The sequence below is a fragment of the Dendroctonus ponderosae genome, unplaced genomic scaffold, assembly GCF_020466585.1.
Source record: "Dendroctonus ponderosae isolate FM_Combo_2020 unplaced genomic scaffold, Dpon_F_20191213v2 Dpon_F_20191213_2, whole genome shotgun sequence".
Lineage (NCBI taxonomy): Eukaryota > Metazoa > Arthropoda > Insecta > Coleoptera > Curculionidae > Dendroctonus > Dendroctonus ponderosae.
Window position 1 is genome coordinate 15,453,172 of NW_026018165.1, and position 24,303 is coordinate 15,477,474.

General features: G+C 36.7%; 2 protein-coding genes across 5 annotated transcripts in view; both read right to left on the reverse strand.

Annotated features, from left to right (window-relative positions):
- Window positions 1-600: 600 nt before the first annotated feature.
- LOC125503432 overlaps window positions 601-24,303 on the reverse strand; it is a 34,142-nt gene continuing 10,439 nt past the window's right edge. Inside the window, exons 2-4 of the mRNA XM_048663788.1 lie at window positions 3,599-3,824; window positions 2,180-2,357; window positions 601-867 (exon numbers count right to left, since the gene is read on the reverse strand). Coding sequence (XP_048519745.1) covers window positions 708-867; window positions 2,180-2,357; window positions 3,599-3,794 — 534 coding nt within the window. The 5' untranslated portion in view covers window positions 3,795-3,824 and the 3' untranslated portion in view covers window positions 601-707. The remainder of the gene's footprint in view (window positions 868-2,179; window positions 2,358-3,598; window positions 3,825-24,303) is intronic.
- LOC109544488 lies at window positions 6,550-22,936 on the reverse strand. Of its 4 annotated transcripts, none has more exons than XM_048663786.1 (24): window positions 22,595-22,936; window positions 16,891-17,201; window positions 16,357-16,828; window positions 15,798-16,298; window positions 15,498-15,736; window positions 15,157-15,448; window positions 14,962-15,098; window positions 14,553-14,907; window positions 14,339-14,499; window positions 13,415-14,281; window positions 13,079-13,364; window positions 12,276-13,020; window positions 11,872-12,111; window positions 11,334-11,816; window positions 10,981-11,278; window positions 10,744-10,922; window positions 10,503-10,692; window positions 10,229-10,450; window positions 9,879-10,094; window positions 8,913-9,266; window positions 8,696-8,859; window positions 8,425-8,632; window positions 7,295-8,026; window positions 6,550-7,205 (listed from the first exon to the last, which is right to left on the reverse strand). In XM_048663786.1, the coding sequence occupies exons 2-24, from the start codon at window positions 17,063-17,065 to the stop codon at window positions 6,613-6,615; spliced, it is 8,109 nt and encodes a 2,702-aa protein (XP_048519743.1). In that variant the 5' UTR covers window positions 17,066-17,201; window positions 22,595-22,936; the 3' UTR covers window positions 6,550-6,612. The 4 variants fall into 4 exon arrangements, with proteins under 4 accessions (XP_048519743.1, XP_048519741.1, XP_048519742.1 ...); XM_048663784.1 differs by having other exon boundaries at window positions 12,162-13,020; XM_048663785.1 differs by having other exon boundaries at window positions 12,162-13,020; window positions 16,891-17,264.

A 24,303-nucleotide genomic window follows, 5' to 3' on the forward strand; every position in this document is an offset into this window, starting at 1 on the left:
TCAGAAAATTTATATATTGTGGATCATGGTAGTGAAAACTTTCATTGCTTCCTTATTCTCTTAGTATCCATATCTTCGTTGAGTCATTGAAATGTAAAACTTCGCCTGCATATAAACTCCGCAACCAAAAGAAGAAAAAATGTTCAATTTGGTATTCAAATATTCCCGTTTCTCGATATTCCGCAGATAAATGCCTCGTCCTTTCAAATGGCTAAATTCAAAATTGACTAAAGTCGATTTTATCCTAGTAAAATGATAAAGTTGCCCAGCCCGCTTCCAGGGCTTACGCGTCGAGCTTAATCTGAAAAGTCGCACAATAAACTATTTTATAAAGTTGGAAATTTGCAGTTTTTGTTACTCGATGAACATCTTACATTAAGCCCTTGATTAACGTGGTTTGATCACGCAATATACTGAAAATGATATGAAAAGGACGATGGAAAAAGTGAAACGATCAATAAAACTCCTTGAAACGATCCATTTAATATTATATAACATCTGCTGAAGCCTCGGGTTATGCTGAAGCCTCGAAACGAAATTGTTGTACTCGCTGTACATACAAAGTTGGCTAACAAATATCAAATATAATTAAATATTTGCAGCAAACTGATCAAATAAATTCTCGTGTTTTTTGGTGTTGCTTTGCGTGGTTTGCGCCATTTTATTGCCGATTTTGTCTCATGTTTATCATAATTGTGTGTCTCTTCTCACTTACTGAAAGAGTTACTTCGATGACTATGAGGCTGTCCTGGAACTAATAAAGCATCAGAATCCACATCTGAGTCGTAAGGATTATCCTGTTGACACTCTAGATCTCCCAATGAGTTGCTGCGTAGTGGAGGCAGGCTAAAGTGAATCTCTTTGGTGCTAAAAAATATACATTTTAACTTATTTTGCTGAAGCTTCAATTAGTCATTGAACAGTCAGATCGACACAACATTAGCACAATTAGCCAATTCGATTAAACTACTTTATTACTTTGTATGTTTAAGTTCGCAAAATCAACCAAGCTAAACCTCCGTAATTTGATACATGCTTTTAATGGATAGGCGTCGTTTTAATTGGGCATCAATGGAAGCTTAAATATATGACCCTATTTGCCAAAGCTAATTAACATTATAGTTTCCACGTAATCAGTTTCGCCTTGAACGCTAACCGTAATTATCTTAATTTGGTTATTTTATAGCCCGAATCTATTGATTCAGGATTAATGATTCGCGCTAGTTTTAATTATGGACATTCGCTTGTCCTATTATAAGAATAATCTGAACAAGAATAGAAGCAAAATGTCTTTTTAGTGCCGTCCATTTCAGCCCGAAAAATACAATGTATTCTCAGCACAAATCTCAGCACAAAAGAGCCATGAAGATTACTCTGGGGAGATATTTTGAACCTTTTTTGAGCATTTGCTTATACAAATCAGCCTCTGCCAACAAAGCGACATGTTTGATGGGATTTCAAATGGAAGCTGAAAGAGTTTGCAGTGGAATAATAATATATTTGAATAAAACAATACAATTTTGCAAAGATTGGTAAAGTGATAAAATAAAGCGAAAATATACCTTTAAATAGATCATTTACTCTAAACGTAATTGTTTTGCTTAAAGATTAACCCCACTGTTAAAACGTCCGTAATCTAATGCCTCCCTTTATTTACGTTTTTGAAGCACAAATTTTTTAAAAACTCAAAATTCCCTTATTTCAGAAATCACATTTTTCAGTTCCAAAATGAAAATAAATTCAATAATGCGGGACAAAAACATGAAGTTGAGAAAATTACAGCAAAGTTAACAGAAAAAAAAATTTAAACCGCAACGCAATTTGTCCAGTTGAATAAAGGATAAGTTCATTGATTAGCCTGTACATTCTCCAATAGAACAGCGCTTAGACCTTCATCGCCATTATGAAAAATCTTTTTTGTTTCGATATTCAATCCAAGTGCTCCGGATAATGTTGTTAAACTGTAAGAAAGGCCAGTCTAACTTTATTAACGAGGAACTCCCGGCAGGCACGTAATAAACGAGTCTGAACTGCCAAGCTGCGAAAGAGAGTGCTCGGAAGTTTTCTCTGGATATATTTCCTATATGTTATTTCCACAGTTTCCACTAATCGCTTAATACGTTTGTTCTCTTAAGCGGATTCAGTGATTGATCGTTCTCAAAAACTCTGCGGTGCTTACACGAACTGGGGCTGACTATCTCCATTAGTGGAAGGAAACACCAAGATACTTTGCGAAGATTGTTCCTCATCGGTTTTCTTCTTTCTTCTTCTTCTGGTCATCACATAGACCAAAACCACCAAAGCAAGTAAAAGCCCCGTGGCTGCTGCGGCAGCCAGAAGATATGGCTTCAGGACATCTGAAAAATACTTCAATTTGTCATCATTCTGTAATGATTACATGAGCGGATATATTTTCGGATAAATTGTTTAGGAATCTCTTATATATGCTAAATCCCACACAGTTGCTGTTGACAGCTTATTATGTCGACTGACAAAGAATAAGCGGAAATAATGAGGTCTTTTTTCTGCCAAGCAATTCAGCGGACTTGATGATGCAAAATAATATGCGTGGGAAATAATGGAAGCCAATCAATAACTTTTGGGAGGAAAAACATTTGAAAAGGTTGTGAAATATATCGAAACTTTCGATTTCAGGGAAAGTTTAAAGGGCACAAATAAAAGCAGGGTTGCTGACTGTTCCTTTAAGGGGTTTGATTCAAGTAAAACCTCACGTTGCACGCGGAAATATCGAAGAACGTAAACGGTGGAAGAAATAAAGATGCTCTACAATCCGGACCAGAACGGTTAAAACACGTTCTTAATTTGAAGCAAAGTTGCAGAAATTTACTTCCTTAAATTGGGGGATTCTTCAAAGCTTTAATTGTTTATCAGGGCTGAATAAACTGAGCTGATCTGTTGAAAGTTTTCTCGGCTAAGAGTTCCATGCTTTTTTAATTATCAGTTAATGTTCATTTAATAACTCACAAAATTTTAATATGCATTTAAATAATACAATCATTCGATCTAACATTTGATGATCGACATAATTTATATGAACAAGCCGTGACAAAATTGATTTTTTGAAACTGACTTTTTTTATTTATTGCTATTTGGAATAACTTTCGCAAATTTCTCTTCCAATACTTCGTTAAAATTTTACAAAACACCATGCAAATTTAATTGAAACAATGGCGCTCATCATAAAGGTCTTATAAATTAAATTTTTAAAAACTAATATTTTTCTAGTTAGGGAGTTTGAAAACGAAATAACACCAAAAATGGAAGTTTTGCGGCGTTTCATTGGTACTTTAAGTTAACTTTTACATTATGTAATTATTTCAATGTGCTCTTATGGAAAATAGTTCGATTCCTGGCCCAAATTGCGGTACTTGAAAATGTAACCGTTTTGAGCGATTTTTTGCTCGATTTTTTCATTTAAAAAAAAACTGAAATCGCATAAAAGCCTTCATTATCTATATGCATTGTCCAAACACGTCTTCAGTATATGTCTATAATGTAACTTTCGCCTCTAGTAAGTTTGTGGATAATATTGATATTAAAAACACTACTTAAACACAAAAATAGATAAAATACTTACTCGATGTGACTTTGTCCTCTATACTCTGTTTCGGTACAACCATTTGCCTTTGAACCGTTGGCCATTTGGTGCCGTTTGCTTTGGTTATTGACTTGGAGGTGGATCCTGGGGAAAAGTCGTATTCCAATCCCCATCTGGGATCGAAAATGTTGGGGTGTAGCGACGGTAGTCGCTTCCATTGGGGTAAAGTTGCCATTATTCCGGTTTATCTTACATTTTGTTGTCTCTAAACAATTAGAAGTTACATTGTACATTTATTTCTGTATTTTTCCAAAAAGGAAAACGTTGATATCTGGCAACCAAGATTTAGTAATTAGGGCAGTTTCAATTTTTACATTAGCTGATTAAGCTACTTCCTGTGTACTCCATATTGATGAAAAACGTCTCTTACATTATTTATACCCAAAACTTTTCTCTTTTTGTCAGAGGGTAAACCCGCTGGGAAAGGCAATTCCATAAAAGCGTTGCCTTTGCAGACATAAACCTGATAAATTGAATAAAAATACATGATTGGGCTGAACCTTACCTAATTAGTTACTAATTTCTTAACACAATTACTTTTTGCGTGGCTCTTCAGCTAAATATTCGGTTTTTACTCAGACTCTTCTTTCTGGCAGGGCCAGGAAATTCTATCTTGTATTTTTAAAAGACGTTTTTTTTTAACTTCAGTGGCAAGCTTTACTGCCAAAACATAACGATTATTTTGCAAATATCCTGATACAAAGAAGGAAAATGGGCCTGCGAGGAAAATAAATCTATTTAGGAAACGGTTTTAAAATCGGTTTTAAATGTATAAACAGTGTATGATGTTCCTTCCCACTTCACCGAAGAAGTAATGTTTAGAAAATGTTTTGAATAAATTATGGTAATAAGAAAATATTTAAACACATTTTTTCAGCATTGAAAAATGTTCTCTATAAAAAATTGCATATCAGTTTATATTCATCGGTCTATTAGATTATTCACGCACGAGAATGTACATATTCCCTAAAAAATATTGTAGTTCAATTGCTGTTGATCTGCATTGTTTGTAAATCTGCATTTTGCAGTAACTCAATTTTTTTTCAGTTTAATGCTAGAACTGAAACTAATCAGCACAGTTATTTTAATTTGCGTTGCTATTAATATTAAGTCCAAATTGTCTACTGAACATACATATCTAACAATACATTCAATTTTTGTAAGTAAAATATATATTTTACCTCCTGATTAAGTCCCCAGAATTTTAATTCGCATTATCAAATTGAAACTAATTTTCTTCTTAATTAAAATTAAGCAATAATTTCCATATTTTTAATGGTTTTAATCGGCGTAAACAAAACGTTCACTGAACTCCTCCTTGCAATAACAATGTTGTCGATGTCAGTCGCCTCCGCATAGAACTTCATTTTGTAATAATTAAGGGATAAAATTAAATACTTTCGCCTCGAAAGCAAATTGATGGCAAACAACGGAAAATAAATGCAAATTCTGTTTGGAGGTGAACCACCTTTAAGGCTCACAAAAGAAAGGTGGAAGGAAGCATATTCCTATTAGTCCTTCTGATCTGTATGATCGTGATGTCTTACACATTCTTACTGGACTAATTTTGTTGTTCTGTTTTTCAATTAATTAATTCAGATTATTTTATGCGAGGCTTGGAACCAAGTGATTTTCCTTTCATTAGCTACATCTCCATTTTACAATTCGCCAAGATAAAAGAAAAAGTCAGAAAAAATTGATTTGTTTTTGTGTAGGTGTTGCCTCCAGCAACTTTTAACAAGATGGGAAAAATAAAGGCATTTTAGACCGAGAAAATAAATATGAAAGTAAGCTGAGTAGACGATGATACTACGTCTGCTGTTCTTTTGAATTAAGAATTGCTCGATTGCACGGTGTTTTTCCAACGCGAAGTTTACAATGAAATGTAATAAGAAATATTTGATTTGCCCATATAAATATTTGTTTTATAAACGTATAAAGTTTTCATTTTTCAAGGATTCTTCTGGATTTAAAAAAATATTATTTAGCAATTGAAGTTTCGGGCCATATTTAAACAACAAAAACAAATCAATTCAATCAATGTCGATTTCTACCTTGAAAAGCACATTCAACATTTTTTGTTTCTGTGCATTTCGCTTCTATTTGCTCACTTTACGTTGTTTCGTTTTTTTGTTACTTTTGTCACTCTGATGGTTTATTACATGAATAAATTGTCTGAAGAAAAAATGACATGATTAAGATACTCCCCAAATAATAAGGAAGCCGCAATAAAAGCAGTCAATTAAAAAGAAGAAAACCGCTGAAACATTTAACTTTTCGACTACAAGAAAAAAAAAATAAGTTAGAAAGCTAATCATTTTGAGTTGAGTGCGTGTCATATTTTCCAACTTTAAATTAAATGCTACGAGAAACTGCGGTTTTTTTGATCAGGTACACGTCCATAATTCCAAGTAATTATATTTTTTATTTCTATTTAATGTATCCAAATTAATTAAAAGCTTGTTCCCAAAATCAATTTGTTCATTCAGTATTAGTATTTTTCTTCTTATTCCTCATCTATCAATACATCCGTTGTTTTTTTTTCTGCTATCGAAGCTTGGAAGATTATAGAACATATTCATTTTGGCCTATTAATATATGCACGAAATTCGCTTCATCCCGAGCTTATTATGAGGGATTTCTGCCCAGAATAACACTCCAGGGATAGATAGCCGGTTAAACAACGTCCGGAAAGTTTGAAAACCCCTTAGACTTGGATTTGCTTGCCAAACAATGTCAACGACGGTAATTCCTGTTGAATTATTACGTAGTTTACTTTGGTAGTCTTCCCTCAAACATCCGCTAATGGCAATCCTCCTCTGCAATATTTGGAAAACAGACGAAAACCACAGGTATAAAAAACGAAAATTATTCTCATCAACTTAATAGCATTTAACTCTGGAATCGAGTCATTGAAATGAAACACCAAATCTGTGAATAACAATAAACATCTTTATTTTATATCACATATTTACAAAACTAGGTTCTAGTCCTCAATCTGAAAGGTAGAAGTACAATCTCTTACTAGGGTCCTTTTCAAAGAGCGGTTTTTCAGTTGAAGACCCTAGTGTTTCTTCCTCAAATTTGCCATCATCTTTTCGATCACCATTGTGGTCATTGTCGAAATAACTTCCTCCAATTTCCACACCTCTTCTTTGCGGCCTGTGGATTTCTTCGACCACGTCGCCTTCAACAGCCAGCTGATCCAACTCCTCAGATGCTAGTTTAACGTTCACTTTCTCCGATCCCAGTTTATTAATTTGTGTCGGCAGCTGAGGATCCGAGTAGAAATGATCCGGCTTGGGAATCACATCCGACAGTCTTGAAACAATTTTCAGAGGAGCCGCAGTGGTGGTTTCAGGTTTTAAGTAGCGGCGACTGTGGATGTTTTCTTCAAAGGGATCATCGGTGAAGTCGGTTTCTTCAATGGGATCTGAAAAATCTGAACCTTCTTCAGCTTCGTCCGCAATTTCCTTATCTGCTTGCTGATACTCATCTATGGGAGAATCTTCTTCATCCGGCTTGCTGTAGCTATCAGGATTCGGATTAGTTGCAGCGGGATCCAAATTTTTTATGTCTATTACAGCTGAAAATATCAATTATTTTGAACAAACGAATTCAAATTTAATATTAGATACATTTTATAACAGTTGAATAATTACTAATAAACCTTACCGTCAGCGGGCTTTACAGGAATCTTCTCCTCAACAATTTTAGCATCTGCACGAGTCTCGTCTGCAGCAATAACAGTTTCTCCTTCTTCTTCATTGTTACTTTGGCTTTTATAGTTGCCACCATGCTTCTTTGTTTTGTCGTAATTTTCATTTATTATCTGCACACTGTCAGTTGTGGTGTCTTTTTGTTCTGTTTCGTCTTTCTGGTTAATATTTTGCGAACTTCTGCTTCTGAACCCACCTGCTCGCAATTTGGTTTTTTCATAGTTATCAGTTATGCTTTGAACTTCCTCGTCTTCATCTGCAAGTTGTGATGCATTTTTCGAGGTATCTTTGCTCTCCTTGTAGTTGCCTCCGTGCTTCTTTGCTTTATCATAGTTTATATCTACTACTTCAACGTCCAGCTTTTTACTATCCCTCACTGTTTCAGCATCCTTTAAATCTGTTTTGGGGGTTTCAGCTTCCGGATCGTGTTTAACATCAGCAGTATCGACAGGTTCTGAGACTTCGTCTGTGTCCTCTTCACTTTCTCTGCGGTAGTTTCCTCCGTGTTTGCGATCTTTATCGTAGTCCTTGTCGATTACTTCTACGTTGTCAGGTTGGACTGTTACAATTTCCCTTTTGCTTTCACTGCCTGCTTTGTCTCCGAATTCATAGTCGAGACTATCTGTGTCATCGCCATTGATAATTTCCTTTTTAATGGTTTGGTATGTTGCGTCAAAGCTGGGGTCTTCTGAAATTCCCATAAAGGCAGATTCAAAGTGACTGTTTTTTGAAAAGTTCCCAAATCTACGTGCCATAAGATGAAAAATCCTTAAAACCTTTGGTGCAAGTGTAGCTACAAGTTGCGTAAAAGCGTTTGTATATATTTACAGCCATATTAAGCTACCTTGCAGCTGAATGTACCATTAACTCCATTGCTGTTTGGAGTAGAGCTGGAAAAAACACTAAAACTATTTTTTCTCTGTAGCTATTTTTAATATGAAAGTATGTTAGACTCTGTACAGTTGACAAAGTGCAATGCCTATTGGGAAAAAAACCACGCAACTTTAGAAACAATTTAATATTTTACACTATGTACATGTGCTTCCATCTTTGCAAGTGCTTCTCCATGCATTTTCAACTAGATACCTAAATGCTCCGCAGCTGGCGGCTCTTTGATTGAATCGGCATTTCGCCTCACTCTTCCATGGTCTGATTCATCGTCTTCATCATCAACTTCTTGCTTTTGAGTAGTAGATTTTATGCGCACTGGTCTTCGTCTATACACTCTTCTAGCTTTATCGCTACTTGACGAATCTCTTTCAGTGCCTGAGTATTCGGGATAAGATTTGCTTATCTGGAAAATTGAGGAAGAATGAGTGTGGGGTTTTAGGGATGGGGTGATGATTGATGCACTCACTCCTTCTGTTGCATCATCAAAGTCTGCTCTAGTGGTTGTTCGTCTTGTACTCTTTGAGTTGGAGGAGGCGGCAGGACGATAACGGTTGAAAGTTCTTCTTGTTACTGCACGTTCCTCATTTTTAGTTGCTTTTGAGGTTGGCCTAGTGCCTCGCCTCAGTTGTACTGAAACAGTTTGAATGAACAATTTGATGCAGGTTCATTTGTTTGCTGCGTACATATTCTCTGCGTTGTTGTAAGACTGGGTCGATTCTGGCTAGAAACCGAATGTTTCTTATCATGCCCGACTTTTTCCTCACTCACCACCGGGGTATCAACACTCTCTTTTTCTTCTATGGTGAGTCTTCTTCGATCGGCAGGTGCAGGCTCGCCTCCAGGTCCACTAGAAGGGCGTCGGGTTACCACTGTGACTTCCGATTGGCCTTCTTCTTCTGGTTGGGGTCTGGTGCGTGGTCTTTCTATTGTTTTGTACTTCGAGTAGTCGATGGGCCTGATCGTGGGCAAATAATCCCCAATATCAAAAATTTGAAGATCGGCTAGACTTTGTCGTTTTGGGGACTCTTTGGCTAGTTCTGGAAAATATTGTTTCGGTAATGTGGTAATTGTGTGAGTTTCAACTTGAAAACGAGGATTTTTTACAAGTTCAAGTAATGCGGCTAGTGCAAGGTGTAGGACTTCATATCGTTTCCTTATGCTACTTTGAGAATGAGGTCCGTCTGTTTCAACCTCAGTTGCCTTACGGCAACTGCTGAAGGTGGAGTTTCCTCTATTTCCAATTAAATGGGAAGAACAATGACAAAAATATCTAAATCAAATTTGAGTGTGCAGAATAAATGAGCTCGCAGCTGTACACTTCATTCAATAATGCGTCTCCTCAATAAATAGCAGGAATGCAGCCGAAATATTACAAAGAAAATGTTTGCGGATCCACTCCTTTCCACAGACCAGGGACTAACCGTCACTGATCACATGTGCTTTAATTGCTGGAAGGTTTCTCTTAACACTTCAGTTTTGTCCTTAAACTCGATGCAATCACAAAAAAACTTTTTATAAAAATGAAATTTATTGATAAAACGCGTTTTTCGACCATTTTGATGTGTTTAATTGTTGCAGCAATTGCGTGCCCAAGCATCTCAAACATAGTGGTGATGCTTGTAGGGGTGATCATTAAGCATTTTACTCACTTTTAACCAATTTATACAGTTCAGTCTGCTTATAGTATTCCCTTGCAATATCATATGGAGTCATGTATTGTAGTCGGGGAAAAATTCGTTCTACTACTTGTTTCTTAAAGACGTTTGTCGGTATTGGGGAACTTACGGGGGTCTGAATTTTCGGTAAAAAGTCCCCGATGTTAAAAATTTTCAAGTTAGTTATTTGTCGAGTCGGGCGAGGTTTGCCTGAAAATATACCCAGAGTTACTGGCTGGGTCGGTTTGGATAGTCTGGCCCTGCGAAGGTATTTGAGGAAACCATCGATGGATTTAGAGGACGTCAATTATTAACGAGCGCTAAAAAGTACATAAAAAATATACCTGCTGATTCTTCCTCACTTTCCTCTTCTTCTTCATCATCTTCATTACTTTCAGGCGAGGCAGTAGTGGACACAGCCTTCTGTTTGCTTTGGCTTTCTTTTGGGTCTTCTACGAACTTGTAAGTCTTATCGTTCTTCACTTTGGATAAAATGCTTAAAAACTCCGGAGGATCGGTAGTTTTAGGGTCCACAGTGACAGAGGCGGCTGCTACTGATTCGTCTCCTAAGACAAATTTTTCAAACACTCTAGGATGTGTCCCAACGTGATAGTTCACCTGGTTTCGCTGTAGTTGGATCAGGTATGTAGGTATATTTTTTATCGTTTTTGAGTTGCACTACAAAGTCAAGTAACCCTTTTCCTTCGGGTGGAGGCGTTGCTGTCGCCAGTAAGGGTTTGGTGGTAACTTTTTCTTTGGTTGGGTGTGTGGCTCCTTCAGCTCTCTCCAAATAAATCCCTGGGACGTCCTGCAAAGGCGCAATTAATATCTGGTGAACACCACCAGCAGTTCCAATTACTTTAACTTCAAGTTCCTCATATTCTTCATCATCTTCTTCAGATTTAGCTTGCTCCGGCTTACTGTGGTAAACTATTTTGCCGGTTTTCTCATCATAGTGGTAATTCGTCGGCCTATGAGGCACGTAGTCATCGGCGTCGTCTTCCAATGTATCTTTTTCCGCAGCTTCGCTCTGTCTTCCTATAGAAAAATGTTGCCGGGGTAAATTTTCTTAGATCAGACGGGATGTTGAAAATACCTCTATTTCTGGAAAGATCAGCATATGAGGGCCGAGCGGCGTTTCTTTTGTCTCTAAGGTATCCTACATGTGCTACACGCCTACGCAACAGGTTGTCATTGACCAGGAGATTATTATTGGTGAATTCGGAATAGGACATCGCTCGTTGGTTGGCGGGCGGTTTGAGACCCACAAAATAGTATTTATTTAATTGGCGTGGGGTGGCGACTTCTTCAGCCACTTCTGTAACTGGGGCTGGTTGCTTTGCAGTTGCTGAGTCTCTTGCTGCGCTTGGAACGACGCCCTCAGAGTCGTAAATCTGTTTTATAACATTTTTTCTTAGGTTGATCAATAGGGTTCTAAAATCACATTACCTGATCAGCTACTTTATTGGAACCGCCCACTTCAGGGTCGTCAAATATTATCGTTCGATATCTTGAGCTCTGAGGTGGCACTAGACCGATAACCTGCTCAACGTCTTCAATATAATCAATAACGTACGGTTTGTGATTCGCAGCTAACTTCTGCTTAAAAATATCCACTTTAGGAGCTGCAGTTGTCGTAGTGGTTGGAACAGAAGTAGTGCTAGTTGTAGGTTTTCGGCGCCTCTTTAACACTTTTCTTATACTCGGCCGTACTTCCGGCCGAAGAGTGGATTGGACCAGGGGATCGTCACTCTGGCCAGAAAAGTTGCTAAGGTCAAATTCAATATTATTTTGATTCGGTCTATGAACAACTGGTCGCTTGGCAATATTGGGCTGATGATTTGAGGATGACTGAATGTTGTTGGGTACTTGGTGGCGGTGTGGCCTCCGTGAAGGGGACTTGTAATCCGGCCGCTTATCCCCGAAATCGTTCTAAAATATCAACGTTTAAACTTGCATGCAATTATTTGGAATTTTGGACAACAACCTGTCCATTGGAGCTATCAGTTTGGAACTTTTTAACCCTCAGTTTGGTCCTTTCTAGATCTCTCGTGGGTTCTTCAAGGGAACTAATTGTGACCGCACCGGGTTCGGCGAAATTCGAACTGGACTGCATCGAAACTTTCTCATTGTTCGTGGAATTTTTTATGTTATTTAAAATATCTGCGAACACAGTCAGTTGCTCACTGGGCTTGATCTCCTCCTTATAGAACACTTCGCTCATCACCTTAAAACAACGATCGCAATAAAACAAATAAAATCGCTCGCAAAGTTTACCTTGTGCTTAGGCAGGACTGTGGAAGGTGCAGTGTTTATAACAGAAAAAGGTGTGGTGGTCAGAAATTTAGTTACATCGAATATTTGCAATAAAGGCGGTCGCCTAATACCCACTCTTTGCCTTCTCCAAGCCTCTGGTTCCAAAACGTCTGAAGTTTCCCGCTCTGAGTTGACACTGGGAACAGTAGCAGTAGCATCACTTGACGGCAAAACTCTCGGATCCCTCTGTTGGGGTTTAGATCCCTCATTATTTTGCGTCCTTTCAACTGTTTGCACTATTTCAATGTTCGGGCTGATGCTCTCGTCAGGTTCATCCATTCTGTCCCTAGCAGTAGCCGCATTAGCGTCTTGAACCTTACCAGTAGCAAATTCTTCCTCCCCTGGCAAATGGTCCAGAAGCTTAATCTGGTCATAGATGTTATTAGGCGTCAACTGAATGGTGTATTTAGGAGTTGTGATTAGGCTATTATCCATCAAGGAGTTGGGAGTGGTGATGGTTTCCGATCCTTCTTCTTCTTCTGCTGGCTGCTGTGACTTGGAACTAGCACTTTCAGACTTTGCACTCTCGGATGTGGCAGGTTGCCTGTGAGGTTGAGCGCGAGGCTCAATAGTAGGCGTGTTTATCAAGCTGAATAATTTATCATTCAACCCAGTGCCGAAATCGTCGTCATTTTTATTGTCGAAGCTAAATATTTCGTTGATTTGCTCATAAATCTCGCTGGGATTGAAGCTGTTGTCTGCTGGTTTCTGGCTTTTCTTTTGCCTGGGTTTGCGTTCAAGTTCCTTGAATATTGATTTCACTGGACTGATTGCTGTTTCTTTAAACAGTGGATTATCCAACGGATTCTCTCCAAAGTATCTGCAAAAAAATGCCAACATTTTGCTCAATAAGCCTCAATTTTCCTTTCAAGTCCTACCTTAGCTTAAGGCAATCAATTTTGTCCCCCAGCTCAATCCGAACCTTTTTGGGCTGCCTCCTATCCACAACGCTTTCATCATCATCCTCATCCTCATCTTCCGATTCTTCAATATCTTCATTGGTTCTGGCGTTTTGAATGCGCTCAGGAACTGGGTCAATGTCTTGAGGAAGATCTGGGCATGGAAACTGATCAGCCATGTTATAGAATGAAAGCTCGCCAGCTTTCTTGATCGGAATGTTTTTGGTGGTTTCCGCATATCTTAGTGGGGAGTCTTTATTTACCCCTAAAATTGCTGTTTTGTAACACACTAAAAAAATATGTTTGAATGCTTACCGGCCTTGCGGTAGTAGGGGTATTTAACTAAGTCCAGACCTTCTGTAACAGCTGGTGCAAAGGTGTGATTAATTTTGTCTATAAAGTCGGTATCAATTTCCACATCTTCGTAACTGTCGCTTGATCTTTTTTCCCTTTTTAGATTAATTCCCTGCGTCTCTTCCAAAAGAATTTGACCATCTTTGGATGAATTAGTCCTTGTATTTGTGTTGTTAAGGATAGTTTCTTTGGTCATAGCTTCAATGTCTGAGACTGTACTGGATTCTGTGGTGCTGGGAAATATTTTGCTCAATATCTCACTTGAATTGCTTTGCGAATTGTTTATTGGGTTTCTCAGTTCGTCTGAATTCAATAGACTCTCACTGCTATTTAACGTGTTATTGTTTTTTGCAAACAAAAAGTACTTGTCACCATCATCTTCTGCTGAATTACCACTTTCGCTGTCATATAAATAATTTTTGAAACCTCCATTTTCATCCTGGTCATCATCGTCGTCATCTTCATCATGGTGATCTGAGCTATCATCATCATCGTCATCATCCTCACCTCTATATGAATCTACTGAAAGTTCTTTCAGAACTTTCGGATAAATTTTCACAAATTTATGAGCTTTGGTGCTGTTGTTTGGCTGCATGATCACTTTTACCTCGCTTTCTATTTCGAGCTGTATATCTCCGTTATCCTTATCCTTCACCTGCGTGGTTCGGGTTTCTTTAGTTGAAATAAAATTGTTAACATTTTCGTTCTTAATTGTTGAGTTGTGTTTTGTCAGGTCTAGATTGGTTCTGTTTTGTTCGTTGATTTCCTCGGGTGAAAGGTACTCACTTTCTGAAGTTAGAGAATCTGAAAGAAGTTCCTTTGGTGGTTCTGGAAGGGCATGATATACATTATAGAATATAAAAGAATCCCTGATTAGAAATGTACCTGATACAACTGGATCTAATCTGGAGCCTCCAGCATCAGAATCAGCTCGCTTTTCGTTTAAATTACCTTTCCCTTGCTTAGCTCTTTGGAACTGGGAATACGCCTTGTCTTCTTCTGCTTTCTTTTCATGTCCAGCATGATCGTAAGCAGCGTCTTCGTATCTGCAAATTTTCAAATGTCAACTGGTTTTTCTTCAACTTCCCAACCCACTAACCCTTCTTCAGAATAAACCGTTTGGACCTTTGAATCCTTAATAACCTCCTTAAGCCTCCCATGTTTAGCAGGATTGCGAGGCTCATGCGCTACGTCTTCACTTTTCCTTACTTGAGCATACAGCCTTGAAGGTACAAATTCTGTAGTGGTTTCTTCAAATTCCCGCTCTACAGGGGCGTGTCTATTTGCTTCAAATCGCTGAGTGCGATAAGCTGGCGCAGCCTGAAGCTGGTTAAATGGCTGAAGGATTTTTTTGGATATTTTCCGGCTGCCGTCATTGAATGGGTCGTAGACAACCAAAGAGTTGGGTAAATTTGGGGCTTTTATGACTGGCGCTACTTGTGGTTGTGGTTGCCCTTGAAGGAATCAAAGTTGCATTTTACAGGATTTTTTCGAATTTAGAGTCTTACTGAAAACGGCAGTCACAGGGACATTTTGATTCGCGGCATTTCCATAGTTAACTTTTTGCTTTTGGAAGAATCTTTCTAGATCTTCGAAAACATCATATCCATCAGGTTTTATCTCATCCTCCATAGGTTTCAGGAACCTAAGCAAAGAATGTGTGAAAATGCTAAAAATATATTAAGCGTTCATGCAATTCTGACCGATGTTGGGTAATATGGGGTGTATGCTTCAAGCCTGGTTTGGCCCATAAGCCTTGACCAGGATAGATTGGTTTTGTAGGAATTGGCTTTGGTTCAGCATGTTCATTGTCCACAAGCTTCAGCTCCTTATCATCCACTTGTTCAACTTCTTCATTTGCTTCCTCGCCTTCAGTTTCTTCATCAACGGGTTTCTCGTCGTTTTCTTCTTCCTCACTGGGTGCTTCGCTTGCTTCCGATTTATTGTTTTCCTGTTTCGAATCTTTGCTGACTTTTAACTCAGGCTCATCTAAAACTATTCAGTGGTTCGAATTTTTGTAATGGAAATTTGTTTGCATTCTTACTCGGACTGGATACTTTTGCCTTAACTCCCGATTCTTTGGTGTTTTCCTCTACATTTTTTTCATCATCCTCATCATCATTTTCTTCTTCCTCGTCCTCAGTTATTCTGTCATCATCGTCGTCGTCGTCCCTGTCAAAATCTGCATCGTTTTCCGGTTCGTGCAAGGTGTCATCTCTGTAATTGGTCTTCAGCTGGGGGGCAAATCTAGACTTTTTGTCTTCATCAAAATACTTGAGCGGCCTAAAAGATAGCCAAAGCATGTTAGGCAAATGGTTATCGAATTAAACCTCATGATAACTACCTATCAAAATAGCCAGTCGGTTTCTCCCAATCAGGTTTCAGGGAATTTCGGCTAAATCCTTCAGAATCATCTTCGTCTTCTTTGTCATCTTTAACTGAGTAGCCCTTAGTAACTTTTCTTTGCGCAGGAACGGGTTCTACTTCGTCATCTTCGTCTTCGTCATCTTCTTCTACATCGTCTTCGCCGTCATAATCTGGCTTGTCTTCTTTGAATATTTTTTTGCTGCCCTTTTTCTGAATTTGTGGCTCAAGATACGCTTTCTTATTGTTCGGGCCCTGGACCAGAACATTTCGATAGCCTTCAGTGACAAAGAAAACTGGTTCTTTCGAAGTGGATTCTTTGGCTTTAGGTTGGGATTCTGGTTCAAGATCCAGGGGCGTTTGATTGGAATCAGCCTCAGAAGCTGAAACTATGAATTTATGTTGCTGAGGCACATGCTGATCCAACGCATGTTTTAAGGATGGTTGCAGCTGAGCATTTGGCACATACAAACTATAAAGGCTGTAATGATATACTGTGTAGTTGAAAGGCTTTTATTAGGAATAGTGCGTTGAATTACCTTGGGGAAATTGACTGTGTAGGGTTTTTGAATCGTTCTGGATCAAAAACCTGAGCAAATTGGCTCAGAGGCTTTCCACTTTGTTTCAGCTGGCTAATTGGGTCAATAATTGCGGGCTTGATTTTCAAAACGTTATTGGGAAGATTCTGATTTTTGGCGAAATCATCTCCATTCAGACTTTCCAAATATTTCAAGCGGTTCGGTGATAGAAAGTCTGATTTATGGAGTAAATCCTCAGAGTTTTGTCCAATTGGGTAGCGCGGATTTCGGAGCGGAGGTAAAGAGTTTTGTTGAGTATTGCCAGCCGATAGGGCCTCTTGACTGTTTGAATATTGAGGCAAAGCACTCAAACCGGGCTTTACATTTTTGATATCAATAGAGTTGGACGGACTGGAATTTTTCCCTATGTACAGCTTTCCAATAGCTAATGGGGCAAAGGGCGAATACTGTATATTGTCAGGTGAGAAAATTCCTGAAAATTCGAAAAAACGTTGGAAATGCAGAGGAACAATTTTTCGGTGGGTTTTTGCTCACCTGTGTTATATTTGAGCTGTTGCTTGGTCGGGGGATAAGCATAGTTTTGTCCATTTGATTGGAAACCATTTCCCGCTACTTCCTGTTTCCATTTATTAGGAACTTGAATACCATCGACCAAAATAGTGGTCAAAGTCCAAACACTCGCGAGTAAAATACCGTGAATTGTCCACATGGCAACTTATAGTTAATAACAAATTTGCGTTTAAAGTTCTTGTTATAACATTTTCACCAGGCCTGCTGGTATCTTGGGCATTATTCAATGTCAGTAACACAAGGTTACATGAAATGTGTTTGATTGGGGTCAGTTGCTGGCAAAAATGAAATTTCTAAATTATTTGTCTGCTATTCGCTTGGGTTAGATATACACTGGCCTAGAAGGGAGTTTAACTATTTATTTATTTAAAATTTAACTATTTTTCGTTGCATATCGGCTGTTGATGATTTAAATTTAATATATTATTTGGAGCAGTTAGAGCCAAAATTTGCCTCCTACATGCTGGAAAACCATTAAATACCATCGGTCTCAGTCCACTTCATTATTAAAGCAGTTTATATAATTAATGACCTGAAAGAAGTTGATGTTACACTGTTTCACATCTACCAGATGTCTTGAACTTGTACTACAATTTCTCTTTATCAGTTTTTATTGTCATTATATCCACATAACTTATTAAAACAGTAAGTTGATTATTCGATTTCTTATTCGAACGATTTACCGTTAGATAGATGAATGGTGGAATGGTAATGATGTATGTTTGCGTTTTTTATTCACTTTCTTTTTGCAGTGTGCATATTTTTATTTGTGCTTTCATATTAAGAATTTGCCATAAAACGTTTTCAGGAAATTTTAAATAAATAGTTAATAATTTCTGATTAACTGACTAGAATGGCGAGTGGAATGGGGATTTTAAAGTTGCAAAATTGGGACTAAAAGTTTAGAAGTAAATTTTAGAGAAGAATATGGTGGGAGATAATAATTTGAGCACATTTCGGCATTCGATTCAATAGTTTCGCAAGAAATCGCATTCTTCAATACTAATTGAACTTCGACCTTATTCATCACTAGCTATTTATTGTTTCATTATTACTTATCCTTACATGAAAATCTGAAATGGAACAAGGAACTTTCAGATTATTTCTAATTCATTAACAAAACTGTAGTTGATCTCATTTTGTTAAGCCAATCCAATGAATAATATAGAAGTTGAGAAATTCCTTGAAGCCATAGTAGGAAATTAAGTGTTTGCAGATAAAGTTTTAAGGACAATTAGCAAAATCAAATACACTTTCCATTCACATTTTTTACTGATTTAAAATAATCCGTTAGAACCTGAGAAGAAAGCTGAGATTTGAGAATCCAAATTGTTCTCCCACTTTGCTTTCATTTTTTTAAAGCCAAAATTCATATTTTATATAAAATGATTACACTCAATTTCCTTAAAATATGGGAAATTGATAGAATCGTCATATCGCAACTAATTGTTTTTATTCCAGCTAATAAATGCCTTTTTTCAGGATCGAGTAAATGAAAATGGAAGCGCGACTGAAAGCTAAAAGCACCGAAAAAAAATTGGTGTTCAATCTAATCATTGTTTAATGCTCAATCAGTGAACTGAAGAAAACCACAATATGAAAAAAAAAATCAGTTGTTATCGATCTTCGAATGAAAAGATGTGAAGCTGTCTTTTTTTAATACTGGAATTGGAAAATATCCGAGAAAGTTTAATGTTTTCGGTAGGGAAAATTAGCCTTTTGCCTTAAAAAAAAATACATACGAACATTATTACCTTTTTATAGCCTGGAAATAGTATCAAATTAATAAATACGTGAATTACTGGTTTAATTATTTTCCTCCACAAATCACATGAATTTTTTTTTTTATTTAAGCGGGGATTCAAAAGCCAATAATTATTAAATTCTTACACCTTGCTTGACCTTCAGTCTAACTCGAATATAACGTACAACTTTCTTCATACAAAGAATGTGACTCGTAACCTTCCACAATGCTTCTTGTTCACGCATTCTACATCGATTTTATGCTAATGGCAGCTAGAAAATTAAATTTGAATATGTAATTCCTGTACATAGAACAATATTAAACATTGTTGGTTTTTTCTTTTATGTTGAAAATCACTTTTATAAGGTTTTTAATGGCTTATTTATATCTACTACAATTAACAAAAATCTATATAAATTTGTGATTTCGGGTGTTTGTTTGAGTATAATCGCAATTATTTTTTTTGTATACAGTGTGAAAGTAAAGAAAGTACGGAACTAAAATCTAAACCTATGCAATAAAAAATTGCTCGGTTTTTAATACCGCCATTTGAAACAATTCCTCCTAACTCGTGAGAAAGAATTAGTCTGATTTGTTACGCTATTCTAAGCTTCATATATTCAATATTTTCGGTCGGTTTACGTTAATTTTATGTTTTGGGTAGCCGCACAAAAAAGTCGAGCTGAGCTAAATCGGGAGATCTGGCAGGTCAATCAATCCATCTTCTGCCAATCAATTTGTTTGGCAAAATCATATTTAAATAATTCCGAACAGATTGGGAATTAAAAGCCTATTTCTTATGTATTTTTTAGCATCTGTGTATACTTTATTTAATATGTTCCATACTCGATACTCTCACTCTATCCTAAATCAACTAATATCTTTGCATAAGAACTCTCGTTTTATTACATTGAAACTTTTTACCTATCTTGAAGAATTTTTAATTGTGTAAAACGGATTTTCGATTGGCTATGAAATAAAAGAAAAATATTTAAATTTTTATGTAAAAAATCCATAAAACCGCAACAAAAATAGCTTAATGTCTATCGTAAAGTGCATAGGTATTGCATTTTTAATTACTACTAAAGGAAGTTTTTTGTGGCCATTTAGGTCGCGCAAAAACCGGTAATAGTTTATGCCGTTGTTACGCAACAACCTGGAATTTAACATAAAACCTTTTATTCTAAAACGTTTTCTAGCTGCGATATTATGTAAACGTGATATTAACTGTTAATTGATATTTTACGCCGCATTATTACTTATTAATATAAAATAATAGAACCAGAGCAGAATAGTATAATAATTCAACGGCCAGGAAGCGGATAATACGCAAAATTTGCTGTTTTCTTTTTGAGAAAGTCTTTTATATTTCAAATCTATGTAATCACTTATTTGTGGCAAAACCGATTTATCAGCCAGATTTCCCATAAGAGCTCGTATACTTCCGAAAGAGTTTTTTGTGCTTACTTGAATCTACGGCATTAAAAAACTTTCACGTAAATTGCTCAATCATGTAATTATAATAAACCATCACCCAAAAAGAATCGGCCCACCTATATTATATGGACGTTTTTATGCAAAGTAATCCGCATTTTATATAATGTAATGGATCGAATCGAATTGACGCGGTCGTTATGGAGAAACCTGCAAAAGGAAAAAGTAACCACGAAATCTTGAAGTCGTGCTGAATCGATTCGGGTTATTTAGTAATTTATATTTTCATATTTAAAAATGTGGTCTAAAGAAAAAATCTGCAAATTTGGTTTTTAAAAGGCCAAAAATTTGTAGTGGGAAATTAAACGAATTTGTTAAGAAAATCTGCCGTTTGGAAGCGATAAGGTTTTCTACTGATTGCCACAAGCCCGATTGGGGAACTTCTTAGCAAATGCCTAAATTTGCATGCTAGTAGATTGCAATCCGACTACTAAGCAAGATTTAAAGACCATGCTCATTTTAGTGCAATTATTCACTTGCGTAATGTTCAACAATCTCAATTTAATTAAATAGATTTCCTTTGAATTGCTTTAAATGCCTTTAATGCTCTAATAAACGTTTAGCTTTGCACACTTCTAGATGCTCGAGTAAAGCAATTGTTTATTCATGGAGACTTTAAGCAAAAAATGCTTTATGACTAAAGCAGACTGTATGAGGCAATTAAAAGAGCAAAAAAATTCTGGTAAGTTTAACTTGAAATATTTAGTGATGATGAATCGATAAGCTGAAATTGGTTTCAACCCTTCCATTCGAATTGTGGAGGAAATAAGCAGAATTAGGTTACCCCTTCGAACACATAAAATTCACCTCAATATCTTAGCGCAGGACGGTAAATCGAAAAAGAGACTGATTACATCGAATCCCATTATGCGACAATGCCTTGCTATTTTCCAGAAATTCAAAGTGATCCTTTGGTAAGAATATCTTTTGTATGCATCTCGTACTTACTATTGAAATTGCAGTTCACTTCAGGGCCTATAATTTCGTTTATTTTCTGCTCATAGACGATAATGGAAACTTGCGAAAATTGTTCTTCATATTTAATCAAGAGCGGATATATTTGTTTGTTTTATATATATTTGATTATTTTTGTCATTGTTATCGTTTAATTGCATACTGCGCTTTTACAAACCGCACTCTGGTTTCGAGCGGCAACAGAGACTCGCTCCAAAATTAATTCAATTTTGATTAATAAAATAATAGTTTTAAAGTACAGTCCTACACTGAGGTCTGTTGGTAAAAGGGTAAAAGACATTAATGTTGTTTTTTCCATCGTAAGCTGTTTTTCAACTATTATTTTCAATTGACTCTTAAACACCGATTAGATTGATTTTGAAGATTGAAGTTAAACTTTGCTGCTTAAAATTACCTGCAGTTGCTGGTACGTGCTAAGCTGAACCTCATTTTTAACTGAAATGAGATTAAGTCAAGTGACTTTTATCAATAACATTTTTCAAAGAAAATTTATTAATTCTCTAAAGCTCAGTGTTTCTTCAGCATTTAACTTTGATATTGCCATAGATGCATGCATTTAAGTGTTTTGAAACATTTTTTTCTTGAAATTGGCATTCATACGAAACAAACATAAATAAGCTAACATTAATTTTTCTTTAGTAAAACCAACCGACAAAAGAATGAAATTACGATCGATGAGTTTACTTTCAAGACATATAAGGTAGCGCAAAAATGCTGGGAAAATCCGCAGGAAATTTGAAAGAAATGCAACATCAACAGATCATTTCAGGCATTGGTTAAATATTCCCCCCTAAACATCTGGCTGGAAAAATTCACGCCCGTTCCATCCATCCGGCTCTTCGAATCTTAATCACTCAACAGCCAAAGTAAGACTTGAAGAAGCCAATTTATCGTTCAATGGGCACTTTCTACTTAATTGCAATTATTGGTGGCTAGCCTTGAAATCTGACTATTTTTTAGTAATTATTCAATCTTCACTGGAAGGTACTGCCGAAGAAAACGGTAAAAGCTTGAAGGAAAGCGAAGTATCAACAAATAGGCTTTTTGGAACATGAACAGTCCATTAACTCAACTGATTGTTGTTTGATTGAACACGTGGACACATTTTGGAAAGGTTTACTTAAATAATCAAGGCTTTGCGTCTATTGTCGTCTAGGATATGGTTGCAGTTACGAAGGCCATTCATCTGATCTAAACTGGACTAGATCCATAATGTATATAGGCATGGCAAAAAATTGCCAATAACGCCCAAGTGTTCTAGAATATTTTACGAATGATCAGGCGTCATATAAATAGTTATCGGCAAATTGTTTGCAGGTACGCACAAATGTAGAGCAACTCATAAAAGCAAGCTTTTACATCTGAGGTTTTGAAACGCCCAGTGAAATATCCGGTATCTAAAAACCCCATTGGATTTCAATGCGTTTCAATAATCAAAGTAAAAGTGTGTATTACTTTTATGACTGCCAATTAGGACTGTTCACCACAATAACCGATTAAGCACAAAAATTACACCAAATTAGCGAAACTTCGGGCACGAAACTCGAAAAACTCACGTTTCCAATACGGGTTCACTTTCGAATCGGCGCGTTCAATCGCAATCAACACTGCACACTGATCGGGTCAGTATCAATATGATCAATTCTCGATACGAACAGATTCAAATCTGTCCCCAAAAACAAAAAAAAAACTGTCACTTTCACAAAACAGTTGCAACGCGACAAGGTGGCCGCGGTCGCGTTTGTTGATTGTTTCAAACAGGACTAACGACCTGCGGTGTTCAATTTTGCAAACTTTTGTTGCTTTTTCCGCAAAGCAGTGATCTAGTTGCCTGAGGAGGTTCTGCACGTCGAACCTGAAGAGTTAAGACAACCTGATCCTGCAGCTGTTGAAAGCTCGAGAAGAAAGTCACGAATGAATCGTGTTGGTTGGTTCGAGAGTAAAATGCGATTCTCGGGTCTTATACGTTGTGGTCCGAGTTCTTAATATCTCTTTTATTTATACACAAAGCACTAGTTTTCGTTCTGTTAGTAAAATCCCTGTTACTCAAGTCTATGTCTTTGGCACTGTCTTCCACTAGGTGTGAACCCTGACTTATTGCTTCAGTTTTAAAAATACATTTTTCTGTAGTTGCTTCCTTCCAATGAAGAAAAATTGGAAACGACCACATTTTAGTTTACATTAAAAGAAAAAGAACCTCTAAAGTCCTCGAGATTTGGGGAGTTGAAACGTCCAAACACATTTTTTTTGGTAATAGTAAAGCTGGTTAAGAATCTGGTAAAAATAAGCGAAAATTATATTCACACTTTGACACCCTGTACCCTGCCTAAACCGCAATGTTTTTGCTCATGAAAAGTGAGAAAATTTGTTCACATTAGTTGACGATCATCCTGTTTACGTGAAATCCTCTCATTTTTATATTCATTTTAGTCAATAATTTTTTAAAGCAACACTTTTCCAATTGATTTTTAGTATAAACTTTTATAATGGCTGGTACGTATTAAGAAGAATAGGAAACATTAATAACCTTTAAATGCTTTCCATACAATGCAAGATGTTTCCTCATTATCTGGTGATGTAAAAAACCACTGTTAAATTTCCCTTCTTCATTTAAAAAAAATGTCATCTGTGCTTAAAACGCTTTCAATTTCAACGGTAAATTTTCATGCATGGAAACTGCGCTTCAATTGTCTATGTTGACTATTTTTGTTTTTTCAGTTCAAAAATTAATGCACGTTTGTTTTTTGGTAGTAATTTGACATATTTCCACTGTTCCAAGTAATCAGTTCAGTTTCTAATAAAAAAACTTCTCAAACCTTTAGGTATCAGCCCTTAACTTATTACCCTAAAAGTCGTTCAAATAACTATACGATTTTCTCTTTAACTGCCGTTGACAGATTATTCCAACCTTCCATTAAATACTGATAGCTGATATTTGGATATAAGTGAAACCGCTTGTGGGAAGTTTATCCCCAGTTTCCATTAATCATATTTATAACTGTCTACGTTACATACACCAAACGGATAGAATTTTGCTGAAACTACTAAAATATTAAATGTATTTACTTATTATAATAATTTTACAATGCCTTTGAAACAGGCATTCTATAGAGGTAAAAAATGTCTAGTACCTAGAAAATGATACATGAAAAGAGCAAATTATA